This window comes from Microcaecilia unicolor, chromosome 4 (genome assembly GCF_901765095.1).
Source record: "Microcaecilia unicolor chromosome 4, aMicUni1.1, whole genome shotgun sequence".
Lineage (NCBI taxonomy): Eukaryota > Metazoa > Chordata > Amphibia > Gymnophiona > Siphonopidae > Microcaecilia > Microcaecilia unicolor.
Window position 1 is genome coordinate 265,613,298 of NC_044034.1, and position 14,370 is coordinate 265,627,667.

At 42.6% G+C, this 14,370-nt stretch overlaps 1 protein-coding gene across 3 annotated transcripts in view; it reads right to left on the reverse strand.

The window, feature by feature from the left end:
- The window catches only part of TFDP1 (transcription factor Dp-1), a 172,703-nt gene that overhangs the window by 11,973 nt on the left and 146,360 nt on the right, over nt 1-14,370 (reverse strand). For all 3 annotated transcript variants that reach the window (XM_030201495.1, XM_030201496.1, XM_030201497.1), the window contains exons 8-9: nt 14,235-14,303; nt 12,253-12,404 (exon numbers count right to left, since the gene is read on the reverse strand). In XM_030201495.1, the coding sequence (XP_030057355.1) occupies nt 12,253-12,404; nt 14,235-14,303 (221 nt within the window). The remainder of the gene's footprint in view (nt 1-12,252; nt 12,405-14,234; nt 14,304-14,370) is intronic.

Sequence of the window (14,370 nt, forward strand, 5' to 3'; positions counted from 1 at the left end):
AAAAATTAAATGAGAAGGCTGAATGCACAGCATGTGTGAAAATATTTTAAGAGTCTTATACAGAGTGTCAGAATACTACTTCAAACTAGAGGGATGTATTTATTGTTGAAGGTCTCCTAAAACATGAATACCTATCAGGTTCTTAAGTGCAAACCTCAACATGGTTATCTAAATTCCATATTTTCTATTGAATTAAAATGAGCTCCCATTTCAATTTCATATTTACAGCAAAGTTGTATATTTGTAGCAGGTGATTTTTCAGACATACGAGTGATGCCGACAGCACTGGCATGAAAAGCAGGGATACTTACCTGTAGCAGGTATTCTTCAAGGACAGCAGGCCACTCATTTTCACACATGGGTGACGTCATCTACGTCGCCCGTTGCAAAACTTTTAAAAAGCATAATATAGCTTTAAGACATGTGCCAGTGTCCCCACAAGCCTACAAGAGCGTGGGACCAACAGTACAATAGTATAGCTACTAGGATATGAGACAACTCCAAGGGGAGGTGGGAGGGTATGTCAGAATGAATGGCCTACTGTTCTCGGAGAATACCTGCTACAGGTAAGCATCCCCGCTTTCTCCGAGGCCAAGTAGGCCAAATTCTCACATATGGGAATCCCTAGCTACCAGGCTCACCGAAAAGAACAGTAGGACAAACAGGACCTCACAACCTAAAACTACATATATACTGTGTGAGTGCAGCCTGGAACAGAACAAAATGGCTCTAGGGCTGGAGTTGGATTTTAGACCCCAAACAGTTCTGCATTATTCTCTGTCCAAACCGATCATTATGCCAGGTATCTTGCTCTAGGCAATAGCTAGATGTGAATGTGTGGACTGATGACCACGTCACTGACATTATGAGCCTTGACATGACCCTCAAGAGTCAGTCCAGCCTATGAGCCTTGACATGACCCTCAAGGGTCAGCCCAGCTTAGGCATAAGTAAAAGAAACGCAATCCGATAGCCAACCGGAGATTGTGCGTTTCCCAATGGCAACCCCCAACCTATTGGGATCAAAAGAAACAAAAAGCTGGGTGGACTGTCTATAGGGCCTAGTCTGCTCCATGTAAGAGGCCAATGCTTGCTTGCAGTCCAAGGTGTGCAGTGCACTCTCGCCAGGATGGAAAAAAATGTTGGAAGAATGATTGACTGGTTCAAATAGAACTCAGATACAACCTTGGGAAGGAACTCTGGGTGTGTACAGAAAACTACTCTGTTATGATGAAATTTAGTGTAAGGAGGATCTGTTACTAGGGCCTGAAGTTCACTGATCCTGCGAGCTGAAGTAACAGCCACCAAGAATATGACCTTCCAAGTCAAGTACTTCAGATGACAGGAATTGGGTGTTTTGAAAGGAGCTTTTGTCAGCTGGGAGAGGATGATGTTGAGGTCCCAAAACACAGGCGAGGGTTGTCAGGGGGCTTTGACAATAGCAAACCTCTCATGAAGCAAACAACTAGAGATCGTCCAGAGATGGGCCTACCCTCTACATGGTGATGGTAAGCACTAATTGCTTTCCTCTAACAATTATTACGTCTCCAAATATACTGCAGCACTTCCTCAACAGTGATGCAGATTCACTTGCTGGCAGTGAGAAGGTGAATCTGCCTCATTGGTGAGGAAGTGCTGCAATATATTGGGATATCCACAAAACCTCCCAATTATCCTTGGTATAAATAACAATCTAACTTACAAAGAACCAAAGATCTTAATTGCTGATAAATAGGTTACTAGCACCTATCATACAAACTCTTTTCATCACATTGTCATCCTTTTAATTATTTGAAAGAGAGCCCTCAGAACAAACCACTATCAAGGCAATATCGTCGTTTTTTTACCCGGTCTTTTGCATGGTAGCACAGCACATCTTTCATAGGGCTATCTCTTATTTGTATAATAGGTGCTAGTAACCTATTTATCAGCAATTAAGATCTTTGGTTCGTTGTAAGTTGCAATATATTGGGAGACATAGGGACTCATTTTCAAAGCACTTAGACTTACAAAGTTCCATAGGCTACTATGGAACTTTGTATGTCTAAGTGCTTTGAAAATACACCTAGTAGTAACTATTAGAGGAAAACTGGGTATCCTTTTTTTCTTTGATGAGGTGCTTTCTCCAGTAACCATGGTCACACATCCTAAAATGTAGGATTGCCCAGCACTTAAGTTGCATACGCACAGAACGGATGGAGGCCCCTCTTATTCCTCATTGGATATCTGCTAAGCATACTATTCAAGATTTGAGATTTGTTGTTCTTGATCAAGTTATATTGGAAAGAGGTGGTAATCTCTCGCTGCTATTGTTAAGAAGAGAGCAGCGTTTGATTCACTGTTGGAATACGGTTGCCCCGGGAGGACTCAACAAAGAGGTTGATTGGTTGAGTATTCAGTAGGGTATTTAACCTCTGAGAATCCCGGGTAGCCAGGACGCACGAGTGGGCGTTTTGCTCCAGTGTTGTTGCTGGTGATGTGAGTTCTGGATCTCCGGTAGACGCCGGTATGTGTTTTTTATGATGTGTATGAGATTTTATGATAGATGTTATAGGTGCATGGTTGAATGAATCATTGAATGTACATTTTGCTCCTAGGAAAAGTGAATAACCCTTGAAGACGCCGTTTTTATGGGCGAAACATGATCATGTCGGGTGTTCAATAACTTGAATCACTATTTAAGAGGGAGAGTTGATAAGAGGGGATCTTCAAGGACGTCACGGCAGGTGCAAGTATTTTTTCCCCGGTGTCAGCAAAGTTAAAGGCAGTGTCCAGTGTATGGAAGCATTTGAAGACTTCAGTCCTGGTTTAGTGGACTATAAGTTCTGATGGAATGTCAGCTTTGTTGGACATTAACTGCAGACTAAGATAGTTGACACCTAGGGTTAATTTACGCTCGGACATTGATATTGAAGGTCCCTCATGTATAGTATATAATGAAGACAAAGTAGATTTGTATTTTGCACGTTGCATTTTGTATGAAATTTTAAAGTGGTATAAGTGGTATTGATGGTTGTAATTGTATGAGAGTTTTGTGGATGAGTGTGTATGGTAGGGGGTGAGTCTGTAGTTCAAGTATTTTGATAGACTTATACTTAATATTGTGATACTAATAAAGATTTGTTAATTCATTAGTAGCAACGGTTGTCTATAATACCTATATATATATATATATATATATATACACACACACATGTAGAAAAGGCTCGTTTCAGGCACAAATGAAACGGGCGCTAGCAAGGTTTTCCTCGGAGTGTGTATTTTTGAGAAAGTGTGTGTGAGAGTGACTGTGTGAGAGTGAATTTGCGAGTGTGTGTGTGTGTGAGAGTGACTGTGTGAGAGTGAATTTGCGAGTGTGTGTGTGTGTGTGACAGAGTGAGTGAGACTGTGTGCGAGTGTGTGTCTGTGAGAGTGTGTGTGTGCCTGGGGTCCCTCCCTCCCACCCAGTTCCAGTGTCCCCCCCTTCCTCCGTGTTCCAGGGTCGTCGTCCCCCTCTCCCTCCCTCTAAGTTCCAGGGTCTTCCTCTCTTTTTTTTTTATTGTACAGGTGGTGCATTCCCCCCCTCCTCCCACGTCCAGACCCCCCCTCCGGAATTCCAGACCCCTCCCTCCCGCTGTCCCAGTTCCAGACACCACCTCCCTTCCTCCGATTTGCAGATCCCACTTCCCTGCCTTCCTCCCTCCGATTAGCAGACCCCCCTCCCTCCGATTTCCAGACCCCCCCCCATCGGAGTTCCTGACCCCTGGACCCCCCTGTCGCGACCCTCTCGAGCCCCCAAACCTCCCCTGCCGCCGTCGCGTACCTGTGCTGGCGGGGGACCCCAACCCCCGCCAGCCGAAGTCCTGTTCGCCGCCGCGCAGCGTGGAGTCATGATCAAGTTGGAATCAGTTTGTGTTCGTGTGTCTGACATACGCACACAAACAGATTCCAACTTGATCACGTCCAGTGATGTCAGCTGGGGCTTCGGAGCCCAAAGTTACGGACATAGGCAGCCAGGTTCATTGTATTATTATATAAGATATATAAAAGAGAGAGAGATATATATATATATATATATATAGATATATAGATATATATATATATATATATAGAGAGAGAGAGAGAGAGAGATACACACACACACACTCTAATGATGTTCAAATTCTACTGCCTTTAGAGACTGTTGATTGCTCAGGCTAAACTGTTGCAAGTGGAGGCCTGGTTTAAGACAGAAATTGCTACTCAATATGCAAAAGATGCGTTTTGAAGTATTTTCTAGGGGAAATCATCCCGTTCCACGAACCCTTAATTTAGGAACAATCATTCTGCAAGTCAGTGCTACCACTAAGGTACTAGGAATCATTTTCTAGGATTCTAACCTCTCTTTTAGATCACGTGTCATCAGTAGTAAGGTCTAGTTTTTTTCACTTAAGACAAATAAGATCAGTTCGGCACTTGTTTCCTCTGTCAGCCCTACGTGTTCTCATTCATGTGTTCGCCTTAACCCGTTTAGATTACTGTAATGCACCGCTTGATAGATGTTCAGAGGGCGGCCAAACGGCTTCAAATACAGAATGTTGCTGTAAAATTACTCTTTAATGCCAAGAAGTTTGACCATGCAATGCCACTGTTGAAAAGTGAACATTGGCTTCCCATGAGATATCGTATTTTGTACAAGCTCATGCTGCTGTTGATTTTTAAAATCTTGCTTTCAGGGTCCCCCTTATTTTTGTCTTCGCATCTTTTGCCCTGTGTTCCATCTACAGCTTTGCATTCCACCCAACAAAATTTGCTGATTATTCCCTCAGCCCAGGAGGTACCTTTAGCTACCTTCTAGAAATTGGATGTTCAGTGTAGCAGGTCCTGCACTGGGAAATGCCCTCTCGTTATCAATGTCTAAAATGTCAGGAGTATTTTTTCACGGAGAGAGTTGTGGATACTTGGAATGCCCTCCCGCGGGAGGTGGTGGAGAGGTGTAACAAGCTACAATGATATCAGAACATCTCTAGCTTCTCATTGAAGCTTGGACACCTGTTCTAAACCAGTTTTATTTTCACTTTTTTCTGATTGCCTAGAGGAGTCGCCACCTCTTCAGTACAGAGTATAATTTCTGTTGTAAGATTTTGCTTATTGGGACTTTTGTTGGGGCGTTCACTTGGGACTCTTAAAATTTTGCTGAAACATCTTGTATAGATGCTAGGGTGAGACCAGTTCATGGCCTCATGACTTTAGAGCTGATGTCTATAATCTGCTGCAGCCCTTGCCTTCACTGGGACTGGGGCAGGGGCAGACGGTCCCCATTATTTCTGGGCCCATTTGCCTGTTACCTTCTGATTTTACTTGTCATCTGATGCAAAGAAACTGTCCACCTGAATTCAGTGACTCCAGATTTACTACCTGCTTGAATTGATTTACTACCTAATTGAATTGGATTGGGTTTATTAACCATCTGACTTAGATGATGACCTCATCATATTTACCCCACCTCCCTGTTCCCCCTCTACTCATCCCATCCTTCTCCATCTCCCCTTTATTTTATCCCTCCTTACCCCTTTCCTCCCAAATTATACTATCCTATCTACCCTCTCTTATCCTAATCATACATTATCAAGCTCAACTTATCATACACTATCAAGCTCAACTATAATGTTTTGAAATTTCTATTATATGACTTTGTATTTCAATTTACTATGTAAGCCGCATTGAGCCTGCATTATGTGGGAAAGCATGGGGTACAAATGTAATAAATAAAATAAAATACGTACAGAGGGTCCCCTTCCTTTGTTTAAAACTATACTGAAGATGCATTTATTTTGCAGAGCTTTTAATACGTGAACCAGGCCAGCACTGGGAGGAGGATTGCTTTGTCTCCTGGGGTTCTATAGGAATTCAACAAACTTGCTAATTGTTCTTTTCTATTAAATTGTATTTCCTTTCCTTACATATTATTTTGTGTATGTATACCACTTTCATGGCTTGTCCTCAGGTGGTAAATCAAATAAATGCAGCTGCTACTGGGAAACACCATGTGCTGCGGCGTGCCTTTCCCAAGGGGGGAGTCATTAACAACCCACTTAGCACAGAGAACAGCAAGGGCTTCCTTCCACCTCAGCAAACTCTGATCACCCCTCGAATGTCTGACAGGGCAGGAACCCTGACTCTGGAGAAAAACAGCCAGTAAACATTTTTGTTTGGTCTTATGCTCCCCCCCCCCCCCTTTTGTTCTGTAATAGTCATTGGTTGCTCTCTTCCCAAGGAATCCCTTTCTGGAGCAAGAGAGAGGAGGTCAATGAATATATCGACCCAATGAGGTCGGGTGGGAGGGGGGAGAAGGGATCCACTAAGCAGAGTGTGCACCCTCAGGGGCTCAGAAACCATGAAGGTATAGCATCCACAGAAGACAGGCTAACCCCCCCCCCCCCCCCTCAATGTCCTTTTTTTTTTTTTTTTCTTTTTAGGGGGGTGGGGTTGATCTTATCTGTTGTTCCCAGAAACAAATTAGCAACTGACATTGACTATCTTTTATTTTTTTTTAATCAAAACGCCAGGCTCAGGACTGCGCAGGAACTCACATACCATCTAGTGAGGAGACTTGGAAATACTGAGCAACTCAAGAATACACAGGACTTAAGTGACATCACTAGTAATTCTCAGTCTCCCCATCTGCTGGCAGGAGAACATATACTCGCTGACTGGGAACTGTCTGGAGCAGACAATAGGCAGAGGTTTTCCAACCAGAGTTTTTAGGATATCCCCACTGAATTCAATAGGGATATCCTGAAAATCCCTACTGTCTTAGCCTGAGAACTGGGTTGAAAACCTCCATGACAAGGACTGAAGGCTTGCCTACAGCACTTAATATTCTTGCAGCAGCACTGAGTAAACAAATAAAAAGTAAACCAAGAAAGCATGAGAAATAGTTAAGGTGCTTGGCAGTTGAGATTCCCTGCTAACAGCAAAAATAAATATAAAAAAAATAAGTCAACGGGATTAGCATATGATGATGGGTGAAAGTGACATGCACCAAGCAGGACAGAGGCAACAGGGTGACTGTCTCAGATGATCTTAAGATAAACAGCCCGATAAGGGAATGGCCAGAGCCAGTGGACTTCTAGGGTGAATAGCAGAAGGCAGTAATATCTTTGTACAGGGTGTTGGTGAGCCTGATCTACATATCATATGACCATACATTTGAAAGGACTACCAAAATTATACAGATTCTATATCAAAGGCTGTATTAAATAAAATTTAAGGACTTGGGGGAAAAGGATAGAAGTCCTTCAACACTTCAAAGCTAAATAGTGTAAAAGCAGAAGATTTATTCCTAGGAAAGAATGCTCTATGAGACGCCATGATATAATGCTCAAGAAAACAGACCCAGTAGCAACATCAGAAAAGAATTTTTCATAGGAAAGATGGTGGACGCACAAAATTCCGCTCAGTGGGGACAAACATTTTAACAAATACAAGAAAGCATGGAATCAGTACACAGGATCCCTAATGGCCTAGTGACAGGGGGAAGCCAGTAATCAATTGGACATACTAGACAGGTCTCAGTCCTTATCTGCCATCATATACTGCATTATTTTTAACCACGGATGTGGAGTCGGAAGCAATTTTGAGTGGAGATGGAATTAGAGTTGGTAAAAATGCACCAACTTCAGCTTCAAAATAAAATTTACCATATAATGTTTTCTATGGGGCTGGACATTTAAGCGCATTAAAATTTTAATGCATTAAACGAGATAATGCATTGCATTCCCCCTCCCCCTGACGTCCCTCTGAACTTACCTGTACAGATGGCAGTGCTAAACATGCTGAATCTCTCTAGCTGGAGCCCTCCCTCTGTAGCATCCTGCTTCCTCTGACAAAATTCCTGATTCCTGCAGGCAGGATGCTAGAGAGGGAGGGCCCCGGGTAGAGAGAAGCAGCACGTGCTTAGCCTTACCATCTGTACAGGCAAGTTCGAAGGGTCGCCAGGGGGATGGGGAGGAGGAAACAGATGCCAGTGAAAATAGGGGTGGCAGAAGACTCAGACCAAAGAATCCTACCTCAAGTGAGGTTTGTATGTGAGATGTGCTCACGGAGAGCGGGGGGAAGAGAGAAAGGAGGAGATGGTGCCGTAGAAAAAGAGGAATTGGAGTTGAAGGTATAGAGGCGTATTTTCAAAGCATTTAGACTTACAAAGTTCTTCAAAGCACTTAGCCTTCCAAAGTTCCATAGAAACCTATTGAACTTTGGAAGGCTAAGTGCTTTGAAAATATGCCTCATAGTAACCTATGGAACTTTGTAAGTCTAAGTGCTTTGAAAATGAGCCTCTTAGTGTGCCAAGTCCACAGCCCTGCTTTTAGCATTAGCCCATTAGAGCCCAATGCTCCCATAATAAGTGCCCATATGGAAACATTGGGCACTAATGGGTTAATGTGACTCAATGGTGTGAAAAATAGAAAAAAAAACAATGAAGGAATTTAGGATAATCTCTCAAGAGTGGATATTAAAAAGCAAAAGAACACCATTTTCTAATGATGCCACTTCCATAATAAAGCTGAATGATCCACTGGATTTCTACCGTGTTATAGCAGAACATGCAAATGGATGTGTAATCTCTTACCTAAGCAAAGGTATAAATCGCACAGCATATGACTGCTATGCTGGGGTAGACAATAGGTCCATCAAGCCCAGCATCTTGTCTCCAATAGTAGCACTCCAAGTCACAAGTACCCAGAGTAAGACCCAAAGGAGAAGGTTCAATTTTTACTGCTCACTCCCAAGGATACACTGTAGTTTTCCCAATCTACTTGGTTAATAATTAGTTTATGGTCTTTTGTTTTAGGAACTAGGCCAATTCCATTTATACCTGGTCATTCTAGAGGCCTTGACTATACTCTCTGGCAACAAATTCCATAGCTTGAGTGTTGAGTGAAAACATCTTTTCAAATCTGTCTTAAATCTGATATCTGTTAATACTAAGACTAGGGGCAAAACCTGAAATTTATCTGAAAGATTAAATAATCATTCCCTACATATTTGTTGCACTGTACTTAAGATTTTACAGACCTTTATATCTGCAGAACCATTTTGACATGTGCTCCACAAACAGTGGTACAGCAGGTGTGAATAATAAACATCTCCTTTGCAGTTTTCTTTCAGCTGAAGAGCACTACAGCGAAGATACTTACTTGTATCAGGTACTCGCCGAGGACAGCAGGCCATTCATTTTCACATGTGGGCGACAACACCCAATGCGTAGCTAAAACAAGGAAGTACCTGGAATAATCCCAGCCCTTCCTCCCCTGGTGGAATGGGGCCTTTAGAAGGGCTGAGAGCTCCTCTGCAAGTACCTGCTTGTGCTGAGAGCTGAAGTGAGACTCTTGCTGGGCAAGCTGGTGGTCATTCACACCAAAGCAGTGTATAACCAAGACAGACTATTTGGAGAACCCACCAGTTGGATATTACAAGGGGCCACCTTTCTTGGAAAAAATAAAGCCTCTTCCTGACTGGTAGGTCATCCAAGATGGTTACCTTTACTGCGGCTATGCTGTACCAGAGCCAGTCAAAAGCTTGTCCTGACTTTGACTGGGGAGCAGGCTGAGCCTTGAGCGCACGCTGTAGAAGAGACTGAGCATGCTGAGGCTGGTGAGAAGGGGCATACCTACGTCTCTTCGACCCCTCTTCGATTTGCCCAAAAACGTCCTAGATGGGGACGAAGGGGCAGAAAACATCTGATGGGACAGTGTGTCAATGGTGTGTTTCTTGATGAGGTCAGCAACCTCTTCCACCTTGTCTCCAAAAAGGTTATCTCCCTGGCACGTGGCATCCACCAACCTCTGCTAGATCACAGAATCTAAGTCAGAGACATGCAGCCATGAGAATCTGTGCATCGTTATACTCTGGGCAGAGATCCTGGACACCACATCAAAGGTGTCAAAGGCAACCCTGGCCAAGAACTTTCTTCATGCCTTCTGCTGCTTGCCCAACTGGAAAAGTCATTTGGCCTGCTCCTGTGGGAGAGAATCCACCCAAATCCGACATACTGTGCATTAGTACAGCTGGTAAGACTAAATACAGGAGATGAGCATAGAGACCTGATGCATCTTCTGCCCAAAAGAATCCAGGATTGTAGCTTCTCTGCCAGGGGGCACCAAGGCATAGTCTCTAGAAATCCTGGCTCTTTTGAGCGTGGATTCCACCACCAGGGAATGAGGCAACTGAGGCTTGTCAAACCCTGGTGAACTCTGGACCTGTAATAAATGGTGTATCTTCTTGGGCAGGACAGGTACCAACAGAGGGGACCTCCCAATTCTTCAACATCTTTCAAGATCCAGTGAAGAGGGACCATCACAGCCTCTCTAGGAGAAGATTTGTAGTACTCGAACATGTCAGCCCTGGGCTTGTCCTCAGTCTCCAAACGAATGGGAATAGCAGCTGCCATTTCCATGAAAAAAAAAACCCCCCAAAACCCCAAAAAACTTAGGAAGGAATTCTGGTGCAGACTTCCGCCTTTCTTCAGGAGAGGAAGGGTCAGATAGGACCTCACAGGACTCCTCCTCTGAGAAGTACGTAGAGTCTTCATCAGACGTCCATGAGTGCTCATCGATGTCAGCAAATTACTCCTTATGGGATGGCTGAGATAGAGGAACCACGTCCTTGTCTGGAGGGGCATCGAGATACAGGCTCCATCCTTGATTTGGGTGAAGCTTCCTCCACAGATGTTGAGGGGATGCCTACAGAAGCATCGAAGACCACACCGCAGAATGAGGGCCTTGCGGGGCACCAGGAAGGGGCACGGCTGGTGCAAGCACCCCAGATGCTGATGTATACTGCTGGAAAAACCCCAACAGCTCAGAAAGCATGGCCTGGATGCATTTATCGAGAGAGACCATCAGGAAAGGCTGGAGTGCCGATTCAGAGAGACTGCTTCCGGGATCAAGATGCAAGCATGGTCCTGTGTGGAGACCCGCCCGTCAGCACCTCCTGTAAGGAGGATGAGCGGTCCTCCCAATGTCGGTACTTCTTGGGGACAAAATCTCTCCATGGCCCCAAGCTTCCAACACCGTGCGTCGAGAGGGATTGATGCCAATGATTCTTCGCCTTCACCCAATGCCAATCACTGATGCTCCTCGGTGCCGACAAGAATGTTGAATCCCAATGTCTCTTCGGTGATGAGTCCAATGCTGACCTGTCCCAAGGGTCCTGCACAGTGGCCAGCGTCAATGCAGGTGGATACCTACTCAATTTGTGTCCACTCCCAGTGTCAGAGAAAGGCCTCTCAGCCATACAGACCGATGCCGATACAGACACTGATGTTTCAGACTGGGCTCCAAAAACCTTTTCCCTTTGAGCCTCTCTGGCAAGCTGGGTTCTTTTCATATGAAGGAAAACAGCACAGCTGAATGGGGTATATTTAGGCCCCAAACACTGAAGACACAAAGAATGAATGTCTTTGCCAGAGATGGTCCTAATGCACTGGTTATAGCGCTTAAAGCCACTGGTAACCTTCAATGACATGGAAGGGAAAACAACCATGATGAAGTCAAATGGCACACACCAGAAAAAACGAGGGAGAAATACCCAAATGGAGCTCAGGGCTAAGAGAGCCTACTGAGCACGCCAAAAATAAAGGATACCTAAAAGTGGGGAACACAAATGTCAGGACAAAAAACTCTGAAAGCAAAAAAATCAAAAAAGTACACAAGCACCAGACGCTGTGAGGAGCATGGGACAATTGCGTTCTCTCCTCACTGCGGGTGAGAAGAGACTCATGGTCTCGCGTTCTTAAGGTGAGAATGATGTGTGCGCTCTTAAAGCGCTAGTAGCTTAAACTCCGCACCAGGTGACGTGAATGACGTCACCCACATGTGAAAATATGGCCTGCTTGTCCTCAGGGATCCTAGTTATCTTTTCTTCATGTTGTTCCATTCCTTTTATTATTTTTTCTGCCCTTCTCTATACCTTTCCATGTTCCAAAATATCTTTCTTTTGAATCCAGTCTGGTTCACAAAATGACATCACCAGAGGCCTATTTTAAAATAAAATATTCTATAAGAAACTAAAAGGAAATTATTCTTTAAGTGAAAAGGATCAAAACTAATTCTGTGAATTTTATAAAGATAGCTTTTAAAAACTAAGTTAAACAGCTTTTGTCAAAATAAATCATATCTGATCTGTGTATAGCTCATCTTCATAAAAATGAACTAGGACTTTGGAATCCATATTAAAAATCACAGTTGAGGGTGCGTGCTCAGAACACTCATCTTGTCTAGGAAAAACCTACTTGTCATTTGAAATACTGCAGTCAATCACAGTCTTCTTGCTGGTGTTGACAATGATAAATGGTAGGTGTATGACAGAATTGGCAGGAGGTGGTCGATTTGCCTGCTGCTCTGCCTGACGATTCCTCTGAACCAGATTCTTAAAGGCAATTTGCTGCAAGAAGAAAATAGCAAGTTGTATAAGTCTTCATAAAAAGGTTAAGGATTTCACAGCTAGGCAAGTGTCGAGAGAAATACTGTGGAGGTCAGACGTGTGACCATCAAATGAGCAATCACAAAGCAAATTTAAATCATAGCACTCAAACCATTTACCAGATAAAAAATTTGAAAAGCTTGAAACTTCCTTTAAAAAAATATAGTCCAATCCTAAAAGCTTTGTTGTGTAGGCCACCCCCACCCCAAAAGGTGCTGAAAACCTGGAGTTAGAACTCTACAAAATCAATGTATTCAGTGCCATGGATGAAAGGTAGAGCTGGCACCAAGCACCACCATTTTGAAGGTAAGAGAACAATCTTCAACTAGCCTTTGGTGCTGTTTCCCTTCAGTTCTGTGCAGAACAGCACAAAGCTCTGCAGAAGATAGGAGACAGATTCATCTCAATATCTGGGTCTTTACTTAGGGGTCTGATCCAAAGGAATCAACTTGACACTTGGCAAATACTTGCCTTCAGTGGGTGATGTAATTTCAAGATTTAACTACTCTATCGTCACCGAAGGTTCAATGAAACTACACTTTTCATTCTTCCAAGATAAAATAGTAATCTCAAGCTGCAGATTTTGATAGTCCTCCAACACCCTTCCACAGATGTTACATGAACATACCACGCTCCTCTTCCAAACACTTGTGGCAGATATTTTAATCATTATTATAAAGGACAACATCTGCCTGCAGTCTAGGCAAAATTTTAATCCACTGGTCTTCTCGGACATCATGAAAAAAGAGAGGTTGCAAAATTAATGGAAGAAATTTTGAAAATTAGAAGACTTGAAATTGAAAACACATATATGACTGATTTGTGGCTCAAAATATGAGACTGCTGATAGGATAACCAAAAAGCAAAGTTTGAAATGGTAATAAAATCTAACTTAAAAATTAGGTCCCAACTTATGTAGTACTTCTGTGTACAGATGTTCAGCTTTAATGACAATCTAAATGAAAAACCCCGTGTTAAGTTTATGTCTAAACATATTTTATTATTTCACGAGGAGCAGCAAATCTGAGCATTACAGAATGAAACCTCAACAATATCATCTGGCAATAATAGAAAAATACAGATATAGGCAGTAATATAAATGGACTCTTAAGTTTAAAAATAAAATATGGAACCAAAATACCTGAGTCGGTGACGTTCAAGGGAAATCCCTATAACTAATATGGCTTTGAAAACTTGTGAATTGTGAGGAAATGTCTGTTCTTGTAACAATTCCTTTTTTGTAAACCACCTTCATATCTCTGGATAATTTGGTGGTATAACAAATGTTCAAAATAAAATAAATAAAAGCCTCTGTGCCATGCACACGCAGCAACTCTGAAGCATGCTTGAACAGCTCAATTCAGGAAGTTCCTAAAATGTTCTGGAAATTATCCACTGGAACTGAGCAGTGATGAATGAACCATTAAAATTCAGAGAAACACTTCAAATGCAATCATTTTGATAGCAATGGTTAAGCTTTTTAAAGTAGGCGAACTATCAAATATATTTTCAAAGTTGTCTAACACAATCCGCATTCAGCCAGGAGCAATATTTAAGACTCTAAAAAGTATAAAATGTTTTTTTACACTGCCTTCCACATGCAGAAATCTCAAAATATTCAAGATATTGCAATAGTACTTTTAATGAAAAACACAAATTTAAAAAAAAACAAATTCTGCTGGAAGGTCTGCTGCAGTGCTGTAATTTTTCATTCATGCTACTTGTCTTATTTAGGTAAGAAATGGTGCCTACATGCCATAATTACTAAGGAGTTTAATATTGATATATTACCTGTAAAATAAGCTCCTGCAGCTGAGACTGTTTTTGCTTTATTCTTTCAAGTCTTCTTTGTCTTTCCACCTTAGAGCAGAAAAATGATTTACTGAATAGTTACTCCTTTTAATTATGTGACTGTTATGATATCAGA